The sequence below is a fragment of the Chiloscyllium punctatum genome, chromosome 39, assembly GCF_047496795.1.
Source record: "Chiloscyllium punctatum isolate Juve2018m chromosome 39, sChiPun1.3, whole genome shotgun sequence".
Classification (NCBI taxonomy): Eukaryota; Metazoa; Chordata; class Chondrichthyes; order Orectolobiformes; family Hemiscylliidae; genus Chiloscyllium; species Chiloscyllium punctatum.
Window position 1 is genome coordinate 67,425,567 of NC_092777.1, and position 24,529 is coordinate 67,450,095.

The 24,529-nt window shown below is 48.9% G+C and overlaps 1 protein-coding gene across 2 annotated transcripts in view; it reads left to right on the forward strand.

Moving 5' to 3' along the window:
• The window catches only part of LOC140464174 (ras-associating and dilute domain-containing protein-like), a 101,308-nt gene extending 84,110 nt beyond the window's left edge, over positions 1 to 17,198 (forward strand). For both annotated transcript variants that reach the window (XM_072558996.1, XM_072558998.1), the window contains 3 exons: positions 7,019 to 7,119; positions 15,894 to 16,033; positions 16,656 to 17,198. In XM_072558996.1, the coding sequence (XP_072415097.1) occupies positions 7,019 to 7,119; positions 15,894 to 16,033; positions 16,656 to 16,785 (371 nt within the window). In that variant the 3' untranslated portion in view covers positions 16,786 to 17,198. The remainder of the gene's footprint in view (positions 1 to 7,018; positions 7,120 to 15,893; positions 16,034 to 16,655) is intronic.
• The last annotated feature ends 7,331 nt before the right edge of the window (positions 17,199 to 24,529 follow it).

Sequence of the window (24,529 nt, forward strand, 5' to 3'; positions counted from 1 at the left end):
TGGAGGCAAATATAATTGATATCACAAAGAGAATTGGATAATTAATGGAAGTGAAAAAGTTTTTAGAACTATAGGGAAAATGGTGAGTTTCTCTTGCAGAGAGTTAGCATGGACACAGCAGGCAGAATGGCCCCTTCTCCATGATTTCATGCATTAGAACTGAATGCTTCCAGGAAAGGTACAGTACAGGGTTAGTTACAGAGTAAAATTATCACTGAGTTGGATCCCAGGTTCCATTTTAACTGATTAAGATCAAAGCATTCTCAATCCCTCTCTTTCTCTTTGCCTTGTCACTCTCTCTACCACCATTCTCTTTTCTCTTGTCTGATTTTTAGATTCTTCTTCCAGGTGCTGCGTTTGTCTCTTGATTGTGTCACTGCCACTCATTCTCTGTCTTCCCAATCTCCCGCTTGTTGTTTCTTTCTCTCCCTCCCATTCTGTGTCTCGCTCCCTTCTTTCAGTTCACAGCACACAGTTAACAGGTCACCACTCCCTGGCATGGAACAGTGCCTTCATTAATGCCAGTGGCAGGAACAATAGCCTTGGCCATCTGGATTGCAGTCACTTCTGGAGAAATCTGCTCAGCTCAGACCGTGTTGCAGTCACTGTTCAGCTGAGCTGAACCACGTGCCCCCGTGCTGGCTGAGTGGCAGCAACCTGTCATTGTGCTTTAACCCAGGGAACAGGCCAGTGAAGCTGAACATAGACCACATGGAGAGGGCGTGAGGAGGGAAGATGAGGAGCAAATTTCAGAGAAAAATTGGTTAATATGAGCAAAAGTACACTGAACAGCAGTGGAAAGGGAAGTGGGTCACTGCAGCCCAGTGGTGAATTATTATTGCTTTAAAACTGAAAACAGGAAAGGAATGTGAAAATACTTTGGGAGGAGAATGCAGGCTGTTTGAGAGTGGGTTTGTAGAGATAAAAGTGATGAAAGGTTCCCACCAGCAGCATGGAGGGGACACGGACTTCAGAGAAAATAATGTGATTTGGAACTGTGCTGCCAGAAAGGGCAATAATAATTTTGAACAGGGTATATGCTTGATGGGGTAACAGATAAGAATTGTGGAAAAAGGACAGGAAGAGCGAGTGTAACCGAACCCCTGCTTCAGGGTGGAATGTGCTGCAAAACTCAAATCCCCACACGCAGTATCAACAGGGATTAGAGTTTTATGAACGGGGCCGTATCCAAGGAAGAATGTACTGGTCTGGGAGGAAGTCCAGAGGAGGTTTATAAGAATGATCCAGGTTGAAGGGCTGGTCCTATGAGAAGCGGTTGAGAACCTCAGTCTGTACTTGGAGTTTAGAAGGATGAGAGGGGAATCTAATTGAAACTTAGAGATTACGGAGAGGCCTGGATAAAGCAGTGCTGGAAAACTTTTCACTAGTAGGAGAGACTAGGACCTGAGGGCATAGTGTCAGGGTGAAAGGATGACTCTTTCGAACTGAGATGAGGAGCAATTTCTTCAGCCAGAGGGTGGGGAATCTGTGGGACTCATTGATGCAGAGTGCGATGGAGACCAAATCACTGAGTGTATTTAAGACAGAGGTAGATAGATTCTTGATTAGTGAGGGGATCAGTGGTTACAGGGAGAAGGCAGGAGAATGGAATTGAGAAACCTATCAGATCAAATGGTGGAGCAGACTCGATGGGCTGAGTAGTCTATTTCTGTTCCTATATCTTATGGTGTGATGGTTGATAGCCTTTTGGACTTCTACAAGCGCTCTGCTTTAATGCTGCAGAATCCATGAAGCTAGAGGGAGCTGAGTGTGAGTGTTAACAGTGACCCTGATTGATTGATTGATGCTTGGGTTCAAATACATAACACATGTTTCAGCTTGAGCTGAAAAGTGACATGTAACATGCACAACACACAAGTGCCAGGCAAGAACCATCTCCAGTACGAGAGAATATAACTACTGATATAGCCCTTGATCTTCATAGCCATTACCATTGCTGAATCCCCCCACTAGCAACATCCTGGGGGTTACCATTGACCAGAAATTAAACTGGACTAGCCATATAAATACAGTGACTTCAAGAGCAGGTCAGAGGCTGGAAATGTAGTAGTAAGTAACTCACCCTATGTCTTCCAAACATCTGTCCACCATCTCCAAGGCAAAAGTGGAATACTCCCCACTTGCTTGGATGGGGGCAGCTCCAATAACACTAAAGAAGCTTGACACCATCCAGGACAAAGCAGCCCTCGCTTAATTAGCACCACACCCACAAACATGCACTCCCTCCATCACCGGCGCTCAGTAGCAGCAGTGTGTACTATCTGCAAGATGCACTGCCGAAATTCACCACGGCTCCTTAGACAGCATCTTCTAAATTGGAAGGACAATGACAGCAGATAGGTGAGAACACTCCTCTATCCCCTGCAAGATCCCCTCCAAGTCACTCACCATCTGGACTTAGAAATATATCACCGTTCCTTCAGTGTTGCTGGGTCAGAATCCTGGAATTCCCTCCTTAGGAGCATTGTGGGTCAACCTACCGTGGGTGGACTGCAGCGGTTCAAGAAGGCAGCTTCCACCAACTTGTCAAGAGATGAACAATAACATGGATAAATGAAAAACAAGAACAAACTGAGGGCCCTCCATCCTGTTTAGCCAGTCAGTAGAGGGGGTGGGGGGAGGGGGGTGTTTGGGGTGGAGGCTTGGGAATGTGGACCTCTAGGGAGGAATTCTGAGCTTTCCCTTAACCACTGGCACATACTGGCCACTCTCTGCAAGAAGGAACTGTAGTAATAACAATGATAGGTGTGACTCACCACCTTAGCTGGAGTAGGATCTGCTTGGACACTGTGCTCTCCCAATGCCTCTCCCACGTGCCCATGCTTCTCTACCAGTTGCTTGTGATTGTTTGAGGGATATTCAACTTGAGCAGGCTTCACAGACAGGCTCAAGGCAGTAGGTGATCAGGAATGTTCTGGCTAATGGGCTGTGCCCTAAACTCAGCTGTCAGCTTGCTGCCTCTCTTTGTACTGTCAGCAATCCACCAACTCAATACAATCCAACTATGAGGCTGAACTCAATCTTCCTCACTTGCAAATGAATCAAAACATGACATCAGAAAGTACCTTAACAGTGGATTCAGAAGCTGGCTCACACAAGCCATTTGTCAACAAAATCACCTGATGCTTGGTCTCACAATAACCTTAAAACAAGTCAAATGAGACTGTGGAGTCAATGCTAAGGTCTGTTCAGCTGCTGTGCTGCTGAATAGTTGGTGTTTGACTTTGCAATTTCACTAGTGTGACCTGGCACATGGTAATTCCTGACCTTCCAAAAACCTAACTAGTCGGAATGGATGCAGGAAGAGGCCATTCAGCCCCTCGAGCCTGCTCCACCATTCTCGTCATAGCTTGACCTCTGTCTCCTGCACCATCCCCTCTTTGTTTGATGTATGACTCCATTACTCATCAGGAATGGGAATGTATCAATCTCTCTGCTAGTTTCACAGTCCTCTGGGGCAGAGAGTTCCAAACATACCCCATCCCCTGAGTGAGGACATTCCTTCTTATCTCGATCCTAAATACTTGGGCAAGATAGAAAAGGATCTTTCCCTAGCTCTGTATTCTGAAGCGACCTACCCTCCTAGCAATATACAGCAGGTGCATCCCCTAATACTGTATCCAAGAGGTCCTTCCTATTACTGTACTCCAGGGTGATCTCCTTTACTGGATCTTAGGAGATCCCCTAGCACTGTACCCCTGTTACTGGACCTCCAGGGATATCCCCCAGTACTGTACCCAGCAGTGAATGGGAGAAAGGCTGAGAAACCCAAAGTGAAGGACATCTGCTGATTAAGAGAAAGAATGTTTTTGACTGAAGCAGCTTGAGCTCCTGTCAGGAGAATGTGGAACAGCTGAATACACAGTGTACAGCCAGAATCGGGCTCCCCTCTGAACTTCTCTTTAATCTCTACAATGCTGAGAATGTGCTCTCTTCCCAAGAACTATCATTATCAGGAATTTGACCACTTGAAACTTTTCCAAACTGGGACTTGGAGCTTTTTAACCTGGGAAAGAAGCCAACAGGAACAGGGATGAGAAGCTCTGAAACAGTGGGGTGTACATTACTGCCCCAATATCATGAGGATTATCTATTCAGAACATTCCAAAAACAAACACTAAGTGAACATCTCTATTCTTCCATTGCCAAGAATTTGGGCTGAGTGTTAGTGAATGTGAGGTTGCAGCTGGGCTGGGTTTGTGAGAGAGGTTATTGAAATCTTAGTGAAGTTGTAAAAGCTGAGGTTATATGGACCTTGGTTCATACTATTGCTTAAACTGAACTAACTTAAACTGCTAGCTGCAGGGTCACAGATAGATCAAGAAGGCAAAAGTGCAGATACCTTGGTCCTCTCATTCTTTTCTGCTCACCTCTCTGATTTACTCTGCGTTTCGGTCTGTGCACATTTTTAATCTTTCATTCTGTATCTCTTTTCCTTTCTTTATCTAGCTGTTCACTTGGTAACACTGATACAGTCAATGCACAAAGTTCGGTACCATTCACAACTCTTCAGATACTAAAGCAGTCCATGACCAAATGTAGCAAGTTCTGGACAATATCCAGGTTGGGCTGTCAAGTGATAAATAACATTCATGTCACACACAAGTGCCAAGCAATGACCATTTCTAACAAGAGATAGTCTAACCAGCTCCCTCTGACATTCAATAGTGTTTTCATCACTGATTCCCCCATTCCCAACATCCTGGAGGTTACCAGTAACCAAAAACTAAATTGGACTAATCACATAAACACAGTGTCTATAAGAGAAGGTCAGAAGCTAGAATACTGCAGTGACTATTTCATCTCCAATTCCCCAAAATCTGTCCACCATCTACAAGGCACAAGTCAGGAGTGGGATGGAATACTCCCCACTTCCCCTGGATGGGGGCAGCTCCAACAACACTCAAGAAGCTCAACACTAATGAATTCAAGAGTCGTGAAGTGATGTTGCAGCTGTACAGGACTTTGGTTAGGCCACAGTTGGAGTACTGTGTGCAGTTCTGGTCGCCTCACTTTAGGAAAGATGTAGAAGCTTTGGAGAGGGTGCAGAGAAGATTTACCAGGATGAGGGGTGACTTGATAGAGGTTTATAAGATGATCAGAGGAATAGATAGAGTAGACAGTCAGAAACTTTTTCCCCGGGTACAACAGAGTGTTACAAGGGGACGTAAATTTAAGGTGAAGGGTGGAAGGTATAGGGGAGATGTCAGGGGTGGGTTCTTTACCCAGAGAGTGGTGGGGGCATGGAATGCGCTGCCCGTGGGAGTGGTAGAGTCAGAATCATTGGCGACCTTTAAGCGGCATTTGGATAGGTACATGGATGGGTGCTTAATCTAGGATAGAAGTTCGGCACAACATCGTGGGCCGAAGGGCCTGTTCTGTGCTGTATTGTTCTATGTTCTATGTTCTATGTACTATCCAGCGGCCCACTTGATTCCCATCACATCTACCACCTTTGATATTCACTCCTTCTACCACTGATACTCAGGCATAATCGTGGGTAGTGTTGCACAGAAAGTCACTGTCTTCTTTAGACAGTACCTTCAAAACATGCAATCACTTCCACCTGGAAGGTCAAGGCCAGCAGATACATGGCAACAGCACCATCTGCAAATTCCCCTGAAAGCCACTCTCCATTCAGACTTGGAAATATATCACTGTTTCTTCATTATCACTGGGTCAAACTCCTGGAATTCCCTCGCTAAGGGCATTGTGGGTCTACTTATAGCAGCAGTTCAAGAAGGCAGCTCCCCACCACAGTCTCAATGGGTAATAAATGCTGGCTGATTCAGGGACAGTTATTCCCTCTCAGTCAGAAGGTTCACGTTCCACTTTGGAAATTCAAGCACAATCATCTAAGCTGAAACAAAAACAGAGAGTACAACATAACTCACCGTTCTGGTAGCATCTGTGGAGAGAGGGATGGAGTTAATGTTTCGGGTCCAGTGATCCCTCTTCATTATCTAAGCTGATGCTCCTCATGGACAAAACATCCCCTTTCACACAGTATAGTGACCAGTAAAGGAATTCTCACTGGTATCCTGACCAATATTTATCTCTCAACCAAAAGCATAAAGCTGATTATATTAGTGTGGCTACATTGCTGTTTAAAGAATCTCTGCATGTACAGATTGGCTGCTGCAGTTGCTGCATTCCCGCGCGACTACTCTCTCTGTCTCTCCCTCTCTGTGTGTTTCTCTATGTCTCTCCCTCTGTGTGTGTGTTTCTCTCTGTCTCTCCCTCTCTGTGTGTGTTTCTCTCTGTCTCTCCCTCTGTGTGTGTTTCTCTCTCTCTCTCTCTCTCCCTCTGTGTGTGTTTCTCTCTGTCTCTCCCTCTCTGTGTGTGTTTCTCTCTGTCTCTCCCTCTCTGTGTGTGTTTCTCTCTGTCTCTCCCTCTGTGTGTGTGTTTCTCTCTCTCTCTCCCTCTCTGTGTGTGTTTCTCTCTGTCTCTCCCTCTGTGTGTGTTTCTCTCTGTCTCTCCCTCTCTGTGTGTGTTTCTCTCTGTCTCTCCCTCTCTGTGTGTGTTTCTCTCTCTCTCTCCCTCTGTGTGTGTGTTTCTCTCTGTCTCTCCCTCTGTGTGTGTGTTTCTCTCTGTCTCTCCCTCAGTGTGTTTCTCTCTGTCTCTCCCTCTGTGTGTGTGTTTCTCTCTGTCTCTCCCTCTCTCTGTGTGTGTTTCTCTCTGTCTCTCCCTCAGTGTGTTTCTCTCTGTCTCTCCCTCTGTGTGTGTGTTTCTCTCTGTCTCTCCCTCTCTCTCTGTGTGTTTCTCTCTGTCTCTCCCTCTCTGTCTCTTTGTCTCCATCCCTCCCTCCCCAAGTATGTTTCTAGAAGTATCTAGCCTTTTCAGCCCTGTATTTCTGCTTCTGTGTATTTTTGTTTCTTTGATCTTTCTCCTTTTGGGTATGTCTAATCCTGCTCCATAGCAAGTGCTGAGAGGCAGTGCAGTGACTTGCACCATGAGCTGTGTTTAGATTGACTTGCACTCTGCTTTTTCTCTCTAGATAGCTGCAGTCAGCAGAAGAGCGAGCCAGGTGATGAGGTCTTCACTGTCAACTTAGAAAGAGGGCCTCATGGCCTAGGTCTGGCATTAGTGGATGGACTGGTGAGAAAAACACTTTACTGCAAACCTTACTTTTCCTAATTGACTAACCTAATTCTGTAACCTGGAAAGAAACACCCTAATTACAGAATATGTCTCCAACTCAAACAGGGTAATTGTTACTCACTGTGTCAAGGTTACAGTGTTCCTGTTAATTCAGGTTAGGGTAACTTTTGACCTGTAGTCACTGTTGTAATCATAGAATCACAGAATTGTTACAGCAAAAGAAGGCCATTCTTCCCGTGTTGGTTCACTGCAAGAACAGCTCAGTGATTCCCCCTCACTGCCCTTACCCTGCAGTTGTGCAGGTTCCTTCTATTCAGCTCATTATCCAGTTTCTTCTTGAAAGCCATAATGCAAACTGCTTCCACAGTCCTCTCCATGTCCTCCTGATCTGAACCATTCACTCTGTGAAAGGTTTCTGCGCACATTTCTCTTGCTACTTTTATTGGTCATCTAAATCTGGGTCCTCTGGTTCTCAATCCTTTCACCAATGGGTACAGTTTCTCTCCTCAGCTCCTCATAGAGTCATGAAGATGTACAGCATGGAAACAGACCCTTCGGTCCAACCCGTCCATGCCGACCAGATATCCCAACCCAATCTAGTCCCACCTGCCAGCACCCAGCCCATATCCCTCCAAACCCTTCCTATTCATACACCCATCCAAATGCCTCTTAAATGTTGCAATTGTACCAGCCTCCACCACATCCTCTGGCCAAGATTAGTTGTGAATTTCACTGTTTGTAAATTTCCCCAGATGCACTCCGATGTCCAGTGATACACAAATTCAAACACAAAGGTGGTAACTGTGCAGGTTCTCTCCCTCTCTCTCTCTCCCTCTCTCTCTCTCTCTCTCTCTCTCTCTCTCTCTCTCCCCCGCACTGTCCTCACTATGTGCTTCCTTTGTCTGCTCTTCTCCCTTTTAAAACTGCTGTTGTTTTGACTTTTTTTTCCCAAAATTCCAAAACAATGCAACAGCATATAAAACAGTAATTGCTGCTCCTGGAATTCGAGGAAATCACCTCCAACACCTAAAATACCTCAAAAAAGGAGCAGCTCTTACAGCCAGAAATTTTTCCTGTCCTCTATCTTGGATTACCCACTTTCATGATTTTGACTATTTCTGTCTAATGTCCTCACAGCCTCCTCTTGTCGAAGGGAAACAATGTCTCCATCTTCAGTCTTTCCCTAAAACTGAAGTTCATCATCCAGGAACAATTCTCGCCAATCTCTCTAACATCCTTCCTCAAGTCAGTGCCCAGTGCTAGTCACAATACTTCATTTGAGGCTGAAACAGTGTTGCACATAATTTGAACATAATATGCTGGGCATTGTTTCCTCCCTCCCTTTGTACTCTGTGCCGTGGAGCTAAACAGATCAAATGATCTGGGGGGCAAGTGGGAACAGGTTTTTGAGTTGGATTGACGGCCATGATCATAATAAATGACACTGATCCAGAACTGATAGGATTTTGAAAGACAGTCATTAATGCATTTTTTTTCTCTATAACAATCTCTTTCAACAATTTGGGATGTAGATAATTCCAAAGTTTTTTCAACTTTCACTCCATAAGACAATAAGATCACATCCATTAATACCTCCAGTATTTTTTTAAACGGATTTAGTTTTTTTTCAGTTCCTCATTTATACTAGTTCCTTGAATCTATGATTTCTTGCAGATTCCTTTCTCCATGAGCACAGACACAAAGCAACTATTTACTGCTATTCCTATTAAAAATGATTTCACTCTGCCTATAATGGACTCACATTTGTCTTTGCAAATCTGTTTATACAACTTTAGAAGCTTTGACATCACTTTTTATGTTTCTTTAGAGTTTACACTCATTCTATTCTCTGTTCTTTAGTTTCTTGATCTTCCTTTGCTGAATTCTGAATTGTTCCTGATCCTCAGGCTTACTACTGTTTTGGCAACATTGTAAACCTCCTCCTTCGATCTAATATAATCTTAGTGGCCTTTGTTAGTTCTAGCTGACTCCCTTTTCCAGTTAGGTTTTTGAATCCTAAAGGAATGTATCTTTGTTGTAAACTGAACCTTTGTTTTAAACACTACCTATTGCCTGAACAGTGTCAAACCTTTTAATGTCTTTTCCCAAACACCCACAGCTAGCTTCTCCATCATACCTTCACAGTTTCCTTTGCTCAGAATTAGGAGCCTAGTTTTGGAATGATCTACATCATTTACAAATTTAAATGGTAACTTCTTCACGACTAAGATCTATTTTCTCTTTTCACAAAAGCACACTTGTTCCATGTTTTAACTTTGTTTGATGTTGGCATTTGTTTCAGCTGCCTTCCATTTTGTTTACAACTTCTCAACTTCCCAGAAGCAGCTTTGTTTTGCTCGTGTCTGAGTTGTGTCTCATGCTGCCACTTCCCTAACAGGAGGCGAGTGGAAACCCTCTGAAGTAGCTGGAAATTGACCTGTGTGAATATTTCTCTGGGTCTTCCCTACCGGCCTGGTAGTCAGGATTCAGCGCTCCCACTGCTGAGACCCAGTTTGATTCCCGGTCACAGAATGACGACTTACAACTTTGATCATAGAGTCCGAGAGATGGACAGCACAGAAACAGACCCTTTTTGGTGTGAAATAATTCCTTCTGGTCTTGTTAAAGGTGTAATTGTTTACCTCATGCAGGTCCTACTTGCCTCTGAATTAGTCCCAAAGCCCCAGAAACCTAAAGCCCTTCTTTCTTCAGCAGTTCTCCATTTTCAGCCTCGTTCTCTCTTGCTGATTGTGGTTTGTTGAGCACGTGGTGCTGGGAGTGATCCCAGGATTACTGCTTCTGAACTCCTGCTTTCCATCTCTTTCCTAGCCCCTTAAACTTAGCTTTCAGAATCTCATCCCATTTGTGATATCCCTCTGTATATCCCTCATCAGTCCCACTTCTCTTGTTCCTATCTACAGTGTATATGCAAATTGAAGAATTTTACATTCCTGTTTATCTTACAAAGTGGGAAATGCAGCAACCTTCCAGCAATAGGTGGTATGACAGTATCGGAAAGTCAGCTGTTGCAGTTTGAGTTGAGGGATAGTCAGGCCTCAGGGACATTGCCTTATTCTTCCTTCAGGTCAGTGCTGTGGCATCTTTTTATTGAGAGGCAGTGGGCACGGTGTGTCTTGCCCTCGGGGTTAGCTGACAACTAAGCCCTTTTCCTATTTCCTGGAGACTCCATCCCCAACTGGGACAGAAGGTGATGGGGGCGGGGGTAGGCAAAGCTCACACTGAGCACCACAGTCATGCTGTCACCCGGGACGGCTGGAACAGAGATTCAGCTGGAGAGGGTCCAGGAGCATGTGGGACCTGAGTGTACAGGGATCTGGGTGTATATGGGGCCTGGGTGTACAGGGATCTGGGTGTATATGGGGCCTGGGTGTACAGGGATCTAGGTGTATAGGGGATCTGGGTGTACAGTGATCTGGCTGTACAGGGATCTGGGTGTATGGGGATCTGGGTGTATATGGGTCCTGGGTGTATATGGGATCTGGGTGTACAGGGATCTGGGTGTATATGGGGCCTGGGTGTATATGAGATCTGGGTGTACGGGGATCTGGCTGTACAGGGATCCGGGTGTATAGGGGATCTGGGTGTAGATGTGTCCTGGGTGTATATGGGATCTCGGTGTGCAGGGATCTGGGTGTACATGGGGCCGGGGTGTACAGGGATCTGGGTGTATATGGGGCCGGGGTGTACAGGGATCTCGGTGTGCAGGGATCTGGGTGTATAGGGATCTGGGTGTATATGGGGCCGGGGTGTACAGGGATCTGGGTGTATATGTGTCCTGGGTGTATATGGGATCTCGGTGTGCAGGGATCTGGGTGTATAGGGATCTGGGTGTATATGGGGCCGGGGTGTACAGGGATCTAGGTGTATATGGGGCCTGGGTGTATATGGGATCTGGGTGTACAGGGATCTGGGTGTATAGGGATCTGGGTGTACAGGGATCTGGATGTACAGGGATCTGGGTTTATATGGGATCTATGTGTACAGGGATCTGGGTGTACATGGGGCCGGGGTGTACAGGGATCTGGGTGTATATGGTGTACAGGGTCAGCTGTACAAGGGAGGGCACGTGTGTATCTGTCAGATATTGCTGTAACCTCCATGGAGACCAGTAATGGATTAAACATCTTCACTCTCATTTGGTTTGACCAAACAGCAACTGGAAGTGGGATCACAGCAGAAATGGTGAACTGCACGAAATGAATCGCTCCTTTGACAGACTCAGTGGGCCAAATGGCCTCTTTCTGCACTGGGACAATTTGCTGTTTCAGAGTGAGAACTTGGTTAGGATCCAAGCTCAGGTTCAGACCTGTGCTGTTAAAAAGACAGGTGCATTTACATAGCACCTTCAATAACCTTAGTACTTCGCATCCAATAAAGTACTTTTGGAGTGTAGTCACTACATAAGGTAAAGTTAAAAAGTGGCAGCCAGTGTGGGCACAGTAAGATCCCACAAAGAGCAGTGTGATAATGACCGGAGAATCTGTTTATCAGAGCGGTTCAGTGTCTAATGTTGGCCAGGACTCTGGGAACAGCCTCCTGCACCTCTTCCAGTGTAGGCTGTGGGATCCTTGCACCTGCAGCAGGCTCCATACCCTCTCAGCACAGCTCCATGAAGTTTCTGGGAATAAGTACAGAGGATACCAGCATCCGGGATGTGTTGGGAGTGAATGATCAGATAGGACAGTCTATTCCTGTTTCAGACATTGGCCAGTGAGCAGACTTTCCATTGTGAATTGGAGGAAGTTGTTACCTTGACAACGCTCTGCTTTGGAGCTTAGTTCTGGAATCTAACGGAATTCCGTCCTCCTGATGATTTATAAACTGCATCAGAACTAAAAGAGGGCAGGGTGGAACCTGGCCCCATTGCTGGGGTAAAAGGAAGCTTCTGCTGTGGAGAGCCAGGCTCCTGGCTGGAGTTAATGATTCCACATCAACCTTACAGATTCTACACAGCTAGAGCCCTTCAGGAGAATAAAACCAGCCAGAACAAGCTCAGTGGCTTCAACCCGACAGGAAAACCCCTTCACCAACTCCAACATCTGAGTGCGTTTGTTTACTCAATGATAGTGGGATTTTTAAAAACCCAACAGTGAGATCTCCAGCCTGAATGTGGAGCAAGATCAGGGCCTAGACTTCACTGATTGAATGGTGCTGACCGCGGCATTGCCATCACCCCCTCACCCTCACCCCCTCACCCTCACCTCCCTCACCCTCACCCTCACCCCCCTCACCCTCACCCCCTCACCATGACTCTCCTCACCCCCTCACCCTCACCCTCAACCCCCTCACCCTCATTCTCCTCACCCTCACCCCTACACCCTCACCCTCAACCCCTCACCCTCACTCTCCTCACCCGCACCCCCTCACCCTCACTCTCCTCACCCCCACACCCTCACCACCCTCACCCCCTCACCCTCACCTCCCTCACCCTCACCCCCTCACCATCACTCTCCTCACCCCCTCACCCTCACCCTCAACCCCCTTACCCTCACCCCCTCACCCCCACCCCTCAGCCTCACCCTCACCCCCTCACCCTCACCCCCACACCCTCACCCTCACCCCCTCACCCTCACCCCCCTCACCCTCACCCCCTCACCATCACTCTCCTCACCCCCTCACCCTCACCCTCAACCCCCTTACCCTCACCCCCACCCCTCAGCCTCACCCTCACCCCCTCACCCTCACTCTCCTCACCGCACCCCCACACCCTCACCCTCACCCCCCTCACCCTCACTCTCCTCACCCCCACACCCTCACCCTCACCACCCTCACCCCCTCACCCTCACCACCCTCACCCCCTCACCCTCACCATCACTCTCCTCACCCCCACACCCTCACCACCCTCACCCTCACCACCCTCACCCCCACACCCTCACCACCCTCACCCTCACCTCCCTCACCCTCACCCCCTCACCATCACTCTCCTCACCCCCTCACACTCACCCTCAACCCCCTCACCCTCATTCTCCTCACCCTCACCCCTACACCCTCACCCTCAACCCCTCACCCTCACTCTCCTCACCCGCACCCCCACACCCTCACCCTCACCCCCCTCACCCTCACTCTCCTCACCCCCACACCCTCACCTCTCTCACCCTCACCCCCCTCACCCTTACCCTCACTCTCCTCACCCTCACCCTCAAACCCCTCGCCCCCTCACCCTCACCCCCTTCACCCTCACCCACCTCACCCTCCTCACCCTCACCCTCCTCACCCACACCCCCTCACCCACATCCCCTCACCCTTCTCACCCTCACCCTCCTCACCATCACCCTCATCATCCCCCCACCCCCATCCCCCCACCCTTAAACCCCTCACCCTCTAACCCCTCACCCTCAAACCCTTCACCTTCACGACCCTCACCCTCACGACCCTCACCCTCATGACCCTCACCCTCTCCCTCACCCTCTCCCTCACCCTCACCTCCTCACCCTCAAACCCCTCACCCTCACGACCCTCACTCTCACCCTCCCTCCTCACCCTCAAACCCTTCCCCCTCGCCCCCTCACCCTCACCCCCCTCACCCTCACAACCTTCACCCTCACCCTCATCCCCCTCACCGTCACCCGCCCTCACCCTCATCCCCCACACCCCCTCACCCTCACCCCCCCTCACCCTCACCCCCTCACCCTCATCCCCCTCACCCTCACCCCCTCTTCATCCTCACCCCCTCACCCCCTCCTCACCCTCATCTCCCCTCATCACCCTCACCCTCACCCCCTCACCCTCACACCCCTCACCCTCATACCCCTCACCATCATCCCCCTCATCTCCCTCACCCCCCCACCCACCTCACTCTCACCCCCCTCCCCCTCAACCCCTTCCCCTTCACCCTCACCCCCTCCCACCCAACTCCCTCCCACTCAACCCCCTCCCCCTCACCCCCCTCCCCCTCACCACCCTCACCCTCACCCCTCACCCTCAACCCCCTCACCCCTTCACCCTCTCCCCCCTCACCCTCACCCCTCATAATCACCCCCTTCATCCCCCTCCCTCTCACCCCCTCACCCTCACCTTCAACACCCTCACCCTCACCCCCTCACCGTCAAATCCCTCATCATTACCCCCTCACCATCACTTCCCTCACCCCCTCGCACTCACTACTTCGCCCTCAACCCCTCACCATCACCCCCCTCACCCTCACCCCCTCACCCTCACCCTCACCTCCTCACCCTCACCTCCTCACCCTCACCCCCTCACCTTCACCCCCTCACCCCCTCACCCTCACCCTCTCAGTCTGATTGCATCAGGCTGTACTGTGCCCTCTCTGTCTGACTGTATCAGGCTGCACTGTGCCCTCAGTCTCCTCCGCAGTGTCTGACTGTATCAGACTGCACTGTGCCCTCAGTGTCTGACTGTATCAGGTGTGCACTGTGCCCTCAGTGTCTGACTGTATCAGGCTGTACTATGTCCTCAGTGTCTGACTGTATCAGGCTGCACAGTGCCCTCTGTGTCTGGCTGTATCAGGCTGTACTGTGCCCTCAGTGTCTGACTGTATCAGGCTGAACTGTCCCTCAGTGTCTGACTGTATCAGGCTGCACTGTGCCTTCAGTATCCTGCACAGTGTCTGACTATGTCAGGCTGCACTGTCCCTCAGTGCCTGACTGTATCAGTCAGCACTGTGCCCTCAGGGTCTGACTGTATCAGGCTGCACTGTGTCCTCAGTGTCTGGCTGTATCAGGCTGCACTGTCCCTCAGTGTCTGACTGTATCAGGCAGCACTGTGCCCTCAGGATCTGACTGTATCAGGCTGCACTGTGTCCTCAGTGTCTGACTGTATCAGGCTGAACTGTCCCTCAGTGTCTGACTGTATCAGGCTGCACTGTCCCTCAGTGTCTGACTGTATCAGGCTGCACTGTGCCCTCAGTGTCTGACTGTATCAGGCTGCACTGTCCCTCAGTGTTTGACTGTATCAGGCTGCACTGTCCCTCAGTGTCTGACTGTATCAGACTGCACTGTGTCCTCAGTGTCTGACTGTATCAGGCTGCACTGTGCCCTCAGTCTACTGCACAGTGTCTGACTGTATCAGGCTGCACTGTCTCTCAGTGTCTGACTGTGTCAACCTGCACTGTGCCCTCAGTCTACTGCACAGTGTCTGACTGTATCAGGCTGCACTGTCTCTCAGTGTCTGACTGTATCAGGCTGCACTGTGTCTCAGTGTCTGACTATATCAGGCTGTACCGTGCCCTCAGTCTCCTGCACAGTGTCCGACTGTATCAGGCTGCACTGTCCCTCAGTGTCTGACTGTATCAGGCTGCACTGTGCCCTCACTATCTGATTGCATCAGGCTGTACTGTGCCCTCTCTGTCTGACTGTATCAGGCTGCACTGTGCCCTCAGACTCCTGCACAGTGTCTGACTGTATTAGGCTGCACTGTCCCTCAGTGTCTGACTGTATCAGGCTGCACTGTGCCTTCATTCTCCTGCACAGTCTCCGACTGTATCAGGCTGCACTGTCCATCAGTCTCCGACTGTATCAGGCTGCACTGTCCCTCAGTGTCTGACTGTATCAGGCTGCACTGTGCCTTCATTCTCCTGCACAGTCTCTGACTGTATCAGGCTGCACTGTCCCTCAGTCTCTGACTGTATCAGGCTGCACTGTCCATCAGTGTCTGACTGTATCAGGCTGCACTGTGCCTTCAGTCTCCTGTACATTGTCTGACTGTATCAACAATGAACATGTTTATGCAGCTGAGTCATTTGAGAAGTGTGACACTTTAAGGGCTGACTATTGTGTGTCTTCACCTCACAGAAAACCCTGTTAAATCGGAGTGGGATATACATCAAGTCGCTGGTCCCTGACTCGCCAGCTGCAGGATGTCAGAGGTTGAGGCCGGGAGATCGGATCCTGGCTGTGAATGGCACCACCGTGGTGGGCCTGGATTACCAGCGGTTAGTGTTTCGGGAAGGGGGGGTGAGGGCCAAAGGCTGTTTAATCAGCAGCACTCTGTCTTCAGGCTCTTTGGGTAAAGTATTCACGGTGGTTTCCACAAGTATCCCATCATAATAAAATGGAAGGCTCCTGACATCCCCCATGTTGTCAGGGTTTCCATGGAGACAGCCACTGCCTGCCTTAGTCAATGGAATCAGAATATTGGGTATTTGGTGTGAACAGTAAGCGATTTGGTTCCATGCAGTAGACCGTCTGTTCTGACATGGTGCCGTGATTCTGGAAGCATCACGATCCCCACCCCCTCCCAGCTACCCCTTCCCCATTATCCCTGAGCTCCAGGCCACTGCAGGGGGCTAGCAGCAATGCCATTCACATTTCACCAGGCTCCCCATATCGGCAAACTCAACAAATCACAAACTATGCACAGCCATGTAGAGGGAGCTTTACTCTGAATCTAACCCCGTTCTGTCCCTGTCCTGGGAGTGTTTGATGTGGACAGTGTAGAGGAAGCTTTACTCTGAGGGTCCTGGTAATGGGGAAGCTGTTGATTGAGTGATGGCAGCTGCTGATTCGATGTTAGTTGCATTCCAATTCACACTCCGTCTCTGTTTGTAAACCTAGAGCACGGGAGCTGCTCAGATCGTCTGGAAACAAACTGTGTCTTCTGGTGGCGAAGTCCGATTCGGAGATGGCAATGAAAGTGTTAACATCGAGCAGCTATTCTGACTGGAGCAGAGATGGGAAACGCTAAAGTCAGTGAGGGACAGTGCGGACCCTGCGACTGCCTGGAGGTGTTTGCAGAAAGCAAAGATATATTTCAATATTTAAGTCCAGTTGCCGTGTTGTACTGGGGGCACGACCATCGAGTGGGTTAGTGTTAGTACCTGCCCACTCACTATCACTGCCACAGTATTAACCCTTTGACCAATGTACTGAGCTCGGGAACTCCTGGGGAATATGGAGCAGGGTTCCCCAGGATTATGGGTATGGCAAGGGGGGGGGGGGCAATCCCTGGGATTGAGGGGCATTTTACCGGATTGCCGATCAGAACAGCAGAGGAATCTTTGTAACCCCACCCCATGATAATGTTACAGGCTCCTATTTACCCCACTCCCCCCCTCTACCTCCCCACCCCCCATCGCAGGCTCCTGTTTACCCCTCTACCCCCCCCCACCACAGGCACCTGTTTACCCCACTCCCCCCCTCTACCCCCCCACTGCAGGCTCCTATTTACCCCACCTCCCCCCTCTACCCCCCCCCACCCCCCACCAGAAGCTCCTGTTTACCCCACTTCCCCCTCTAACCCCCACCCCCCATTGCAGGCTCCTGTTTACCCCACTTCCCCCTTTACCCCCCATCCCCCAACCACAGGCTCCTGTTTACCCCAAACCCTTCTACCCCCCCACCCCCTCACCACAGGCTCCTGTTTACCCCACTCCCCCCCCCCCCCCCCCCCATGACTCTGGGGTTGGAGTGTGATGCTCTGCTTGGAATGATGCTGAAACACAGAGTGAGAGGCGATGATATTGAGAATGGGCTGGATCTCGGAGTGGGGGGTTTGGTTGGGATTTGGTGCCAGGAGTTTGGGAAGAACAGTTTTTAAAGTTACAGTTGACCTTGTTCTGGGTGTTTGTTACTGCCTGCTGTTGTTGTTATTGATGTTTAACACAGATTCTGATAATCCCCAGCTCCCCCGCACCCCCACATATCTAATAAAATGTTATTGGCGTGTTACTTGGTGTCGGAGACTCGCTGGTCACAGAGCCTGGTATAGAGCACACTGCAGTCAGACTGCCCCATATCTGTCTGTCATCCAGACCCACTGGAAGCCAAATCCGGACACATTATTGTTTATGACATGATCAGGCTCCGAATCCAGAGTGGTTTGTATAGCAACATATGGAATTGGCTACAATCACCGAACTTGGTTTTCCATCATATTTCACTTTGATTCCTGCTCAGCCTGATTTAACCTCACCAATCAGTTCCACTGCTGACTTCCTCCTGTTTCCCACGAGGACATGATGACACAAGCCAGCAGGTCACACAAAATATTTCGTTTCTGTGTTTGTCACAGATTTTTCTGACCAACTAGATGAGCCTAGATTCCCTACAGTGTTGAAGCAGGCCCTTCGGCCCAACAAGTCCACACCGACCCTCCAAAGAGTAACCTACCCGTACCCATTTCCATATGACTAATGCACCTAACACTACAGGCAATTTAGCTAGGCCAATTCACCTAACCTGCACATCTTTGGACTGTGGGAGGAAACCAGAGCACCCGGAGGAAACCCATGCAGACACGGGGAGAAGGTGCAAACTCCACACAGTGCCTGAGGCTGGAATCGAACCTGGGTCACTGGCGCTGTGAGGCTGCAGATCTAGCGACTGAGTCACATCACTGGAATGTTGGTAGCAGTGCCAGTCAAACTCACAACTGTCTACACTCCAAGAAAACAGCCACAACTTGCTGCCCTCTGCAGTCTACAGTGAGGACTGGCACTGTTTCCCATTACAGTGCGGACTGGCACTGTTTCACATTACAGTGCGGACTTATACTGTTTCCCATTACAGTGCATTCTGGTACTGTTTCCCATACATTATGGACTGACACTGTTTCCCATTACAGTGTGGACTGGCACTGTTTTCCATTACAGTGCGGACTGCCACTGTTTCCCATTACAGAGTGGTCTTGCACTGTTTCCCATTACAGTGAGGTGTGGCAATGTTTCCCATTACAGTGCGGACTGGCACTGTTTTCCATTACAGTGCGGACTGCCACTGTTTCCCATTACAGAGTGGTCTTGCACTGTTTCCCATTACAGTGAGGTCTGACACTGTTTCCCATTACAGTGCAGACTGACACTGTTTCCCATTACAGTAAGTTCTGACACTGTTTCCCATTACAGTGAGGTGTGGCAATGTTTCCCATGACAGTGTGGACTGGCACTGTTTCCCATTACAGTGTGGACTGGTACTGTTTCCCATGACAGTGCGGACTGACATGTTTTCCCATTACAGTGAGGTCTGACACTGTTTCCCATTACAGTGAGGTCTGACGCTGTTCCCCATTACAGTGAGATTTTACACTGTTTCCTATTACAGTGCGGACTGCCATGTTTTCCCATCACTGTGAGGTCTGTCACAGTTTCCCATTACAGTGAGATCTTACACTGTTTCCCATTACAGAGCAGACTGACACTGTTTCCCATTACTGTGAGGTCTGACGCTGTTTCCCATTACAGTTAGGTCTGACACTGTTTGCCATTACAGTGCGGACTGACATGTTTCCCATTACAGTGCGGACTGACATGTTTTCCCATTACAGTGTGGACTGGCACTGTTTCCCATGACAGTGCGGACTGACATGTTTTCCCATTACAGTGAGGTCTGACACTATTTCCCATTACAGTGAGGTCTGACGCTGTTCCCCATTACAGTGAGATTTTACACTGTTTCCTATTACAGTGCGGACTGCCATTTTTCCCATCACTGTGAGATCTGTCACAGTTTCCCATTACAGTGAGATCGTACACTGTTTCCCATTACAGAGCAGACTGACACTGTTGCCCATTACTGAGAGGTCTGACGCTGTTTCCCATTACAGTTAGGTCTGACACTGTTTGCCATTACAGTGCGGACTGACATGTTTCCCATTACAGTGCGGACTGACATGTTTTCCCATTACAGTGAGGTCGGACACTGTTTCCCATTACAGTTAGGTCTGACACTGTTTGCCATTACAGTGTGGACTGACATGTTTCCCATTACAGTGCGGACTGACATGTTTTCCCATTACAGTGAGGTCGGACACTGTTTCCCATTACAGTGAGGACTGACATGTTTTCCCATTACAGTGCGGACTCATATGTTTTCCCATTACTGTGAGGTGTGACACTGTTTCCCATTACAGTGAGGTCTGACAGTGTTTCCCATTACAGTGAGGTCTGACACTGTTTCCCATTACAGTTCGAACTGACATGTTTTCCCATTACAGTGAGGTCGGACACTGTTTCCCATTTCAATGCGGACTGACATGTTTTCCCATTACAGTGCGGACTGGTACTGTTTCCCATTACAATGAGGACTGGCACTATTTCTCATTATGGTGCGCTCTGGCACTGTTTCCCATTACAGTGTGGACTGGCACTGTTTCCCATTACAGTGCGGACTGGCACTGTTTCCCATTATAATGAGGACAGGCAATGTTTCCCATTACAGTGCGGAGTGGCACTGTTTCCCATTACAGTGTGGACTGGCACTGTTTCCCATTACAGTGCAGACTGATGTTTCCCATTACAGGGCAGACTGGCACTGTTTCCCATTACAGTGCGGAGTGGCACTGTTTCCCAATACAGTGTGGACTGGCACTGTTTCCCATTACAGTGCAGACTGACGTTTCCCATTACAGGGCAGACTGGCACTGTTTTCCATTACCGTGCAGACAGACACTATTTTCAATTACAGGGCGGTCAGGCACAGTTTCCAAATACAGTGAGGTGTGGCAATGTTTCCCATTATCGTGTGGACTGGCAATGTTTCCCATTATAGTGTGGACTGACATGTTTTCCCATTACAGTTAGGTCTGGCACTGTTTCCCTTTACAGTGAGAACTGGTACTGTTTCCCATTACAGCGCAGACTGACGTTTCCCATTACAGTGCAGACTGGCACTGTTTCCCATTACAATGCGGACTGACATGTTTTCCCATTACAGTGCGGACTGGTACTGTTTCCCATTATAATGAGAACTGGCATTATTTCTCATTATGGTTTGCTCTGGCACTGTTTCCCATTACAGTGCAGACTGATGTTTCCCATTACAGGGCAGACTGGCACTGTTTCCCATTACAGTGCGGAGTGGCACTGTTTCCCAATACAGTGTGGACTGGCACTGTTTCCCATTACAGTGCAGGCTGACGTTTCCCATTACAGGGCAGACTGGCACTGTTTCCCATTACCGTGCAGACTGGCACTGCTTCCCATCACAGTGCAGACAGACACTATTTTCAATTACAGGGCGGACTGGCACAGTTTCCAAATACAGTGAGGTGTGGCAATGTTTCCCATTATCGTGTGGACTGGCACTGTTTCCCATTACAGTGTGGACTGACATGTTTTCCCATTACAGTTAGGTCTGGCACTGTTTCCCTTTACAGTGAGAACTGGTACTGTTTCCCATTACAGCGCAGACTGACGTTTCCCATTACAGTGCAGACTGGCACTGTTTCCCATTACAGTGAGGTGGGACACTGTTTCCCATTACAATGCGGACTGACATGTTTTCCCATTACAGTGCGGACTGGTACTGTTTCCCATTACAATGAGGACTGGCATTATTTCTCATTATGGTTTGCTCTGGCACTGTTTCCCATTACAGTGTGTACTGGCACTGTTTCCCATTACAGTGCAGACTGGCACCATTTCCCATTATAATCAGGACTGGCAATGTTTCCCATTACAGTTCTAACTGGCACTGTTTCCCATTATAATAAAGACTGGCACTGTTTCCCATTACAGTGCGGACTGACGTTGTTTCCCATTACAGTGCAGACTGGCATTGTTTCCCATTACAGTGCGGACTGGCACTGTTTCACATTATAGTGCGGACTGGCACTGTTTTCCATTACAGTGTGGACTGGCACCGTTTCCCATTGTACTGAGGACTGGCACTGTTTCCCATTATAGTGAGGACTGTCACTGTTTCCCATTACAGTGTGGACTGGCACTGTTTCCCATTGTACTGAGGACTGGCACTGTTTCCCATTGTAGTGAGGACTGGCACTGTTTCCCATTACAGTGTGGACTGGCACTGTTTCCCATTACAGTGAGGTGTGGCAATGTTTCCCGTTACAGTGCAGACTGGCGTTGTTTCCCATTACAGTGCGGACTGACACTGTTTCCCATTACAGTGAGGTGTGGCAATGTTTCCCATTACAGTGCGGACTGGCACTGTTTCCCATTACAGTGCGGACTGACACAGTTTCCCATTTCATAGCAGGTTGGTACTGTTTCCCATTACAGTGTGAACTGGTACTGTTTCCCATTACAGAGTGGATTGGCACTGTTTTCCATTACAGTGCAGACTGACACTGTTTCCTATTACAGCGTGGACTGGCACTGTTTTCCATTACAGTGCGGACTGGCACTGCTTCCCATTACAATGAGGCGTGGCAATGTTTCCTATTACAACGCGGTCTGTCAATGTTTCCCATTACAGTGAGAACTGGCACTGTTTTCCATTACAGTGAGGTGTGGCACTGTTTCCCATTACAGTGTGGACTGGCACTGTTTCCCATTACAGTGTGGACTGACACTTTCCCATTACAGTGCGGACTGGCAATTTTTTCCATTACAGTGCAGACTGGTACTGTTTCCCATTACAGTGAGGTGTGGCAATGTTTCCCATTACAGTGCGGACTGGCGTTGTTTCCCATTACAGTGAGGTGTGGCAATGTTTCTCATTACAGTGCGGACTGGCACTGTTTCCCATTACAGTGCAGACTGACACTGTTTCCCATTACAGTGCAGATTGGTACTGTTTCCCATTACAGTGCGGACTGGTACTGTTTCCCATTACAGTGTGGATTGGCACTGTGTTCCATTACAGTGTGGACTGACACTGTTTCCCATTACAGTGTGGACTGACACTGTTTGCCTTTACAGTGAGGACTGGCAATGTTTCCCTTTACAGTGCAGAGTGGCACTGTTTCCCATTACAGTGCGGACTGACATGTTTTCCATTACACTGCGGACTGATATGTTTTACCATTACTGTGAGGTCTGTCACTGTTTCCCATTACATTGAGATCTTACACTGTTTCCCATTACAATGCGGACTGACATGTTTTCCCATTACAGTGTGGACTGGAACTGTTTCCCATTACAGTGAGGACTGGCACTATTTCTCATTACGGTGCGCCCTGGCACTGTTTCCCATTACTGTGAGGTCTGTCACTGTTTCCCATTACAGTGAGGTCTGACACTGTTTCCCATTACAATGCGGACTGACATGTTTTCCCATTACAGTGTGGGTTGACATGGTTTCCCATTACATTGCGGTCTGACACTGTTTCCCATTACAGTGTGGACTGGCACTGTTTCCCATTATAGTCTGGACTGGCACTGTTTCCCATTACAGTGAGGTGTGGCAATGTTTCCCATTACAGTGCAGACTGACATGTTTTCTCGTTACAGTGCAGTCTGACACTGTTTCCAATTACAGTGCGCCCTGGCACTGTTTCCCATTACTGTGAGGTCTGACACTGTTTCCCATTACTGTGCGGACTGATATGTTTTCCCATTACAGTGTGGTCTGACACTGTTTCCCATTACAGTGCGGACTGGCACTGTTTCCCATTAGTGTGGACTGGCACTGTTTCCCATTACAGTGAGGTGTGGCAATGTTTCACATTACTGTGCGGACTGGCACTATTTCCCATTACAGTGAGGTCTGGCAGTGTTTCCCATTACAGTGCGGACTGGTAATGTTTCACATTACAGTGCGGATGGGTAGTGGTTCCTGTTACAGTGTGGACTGGCGCTGTTTCCCATTACAGTGAGGACTGGCACTGTTTCCAATTACAGTGAAGTGTGGCACTGTTTCACATTACAGTGCGGACTGGCACTGTTTCCCATTACAGTGTGGACTGGCAATGTTGCCCATTACAGTGAGGACTGGCACTGTTTCACATTACAGTGCGGGCTGGCACTGTTTCCCATTACAGTGAGGTCTGGCACTGTTTCCAATTACAGGGAAGTGTGGCACTGTTTCACATTACAGTGTGGACTGGCACTGTTTCCCATTACAGTGTGGACTGGCGCTGTTTCCCATTACAGTGAGGTCTGGCACTGTTTCCAATTACAGGGAAGTGTGGCACTGTTTCCCATTACAGTGCGGACTGGCACTGTTTCCCATTACAGTGAGGTGTGGCAATGTTTCCCATTACAGGGAAGTGTGGCACTGTTTCCCATTACAGTGCGGACTGGCACTGTTTCCCATTACAGTGCGGACTGGCACTGTTTCCCATTACAGTGTGGACTGGTACTGTTTCCCATTTCAATGAGGATTGGCACTGTTTTCTATTACATGATGTGTTGCTCAATGTGTTATGGGTGCAATATGCCCTTAGTTCCTTTTAAAGAAAGTTGTTCCTATGCAGCTGAGCCCAGAGTCAGCAGGTTATGATGTACCAGCTGGGAGAAGCTGGCCAATGGAACCGTCCACAGTAGGGTTTAATTTGGTTTGATTGGTGATTCAATTTGATCTTAACTGGAAACTGCTGGATTCAGTGTGTTTGTAAAAGGGGCTTCTTGTTGTAGTTTCAGCTCGTGCTGGGGCTTGGGAAATGGAGGCTAGGATTCTGGTCAGCTCCAGGAAATCCCAGCCTCTCCCAGCTACACTTGGCTTGCAGAAACGTGCAGAATTTATCCCTGATTGGCGGACGGAGTGGGGACAGGGAGATCAGACTGAGAAACTGTATTTCCCTGTGTGCC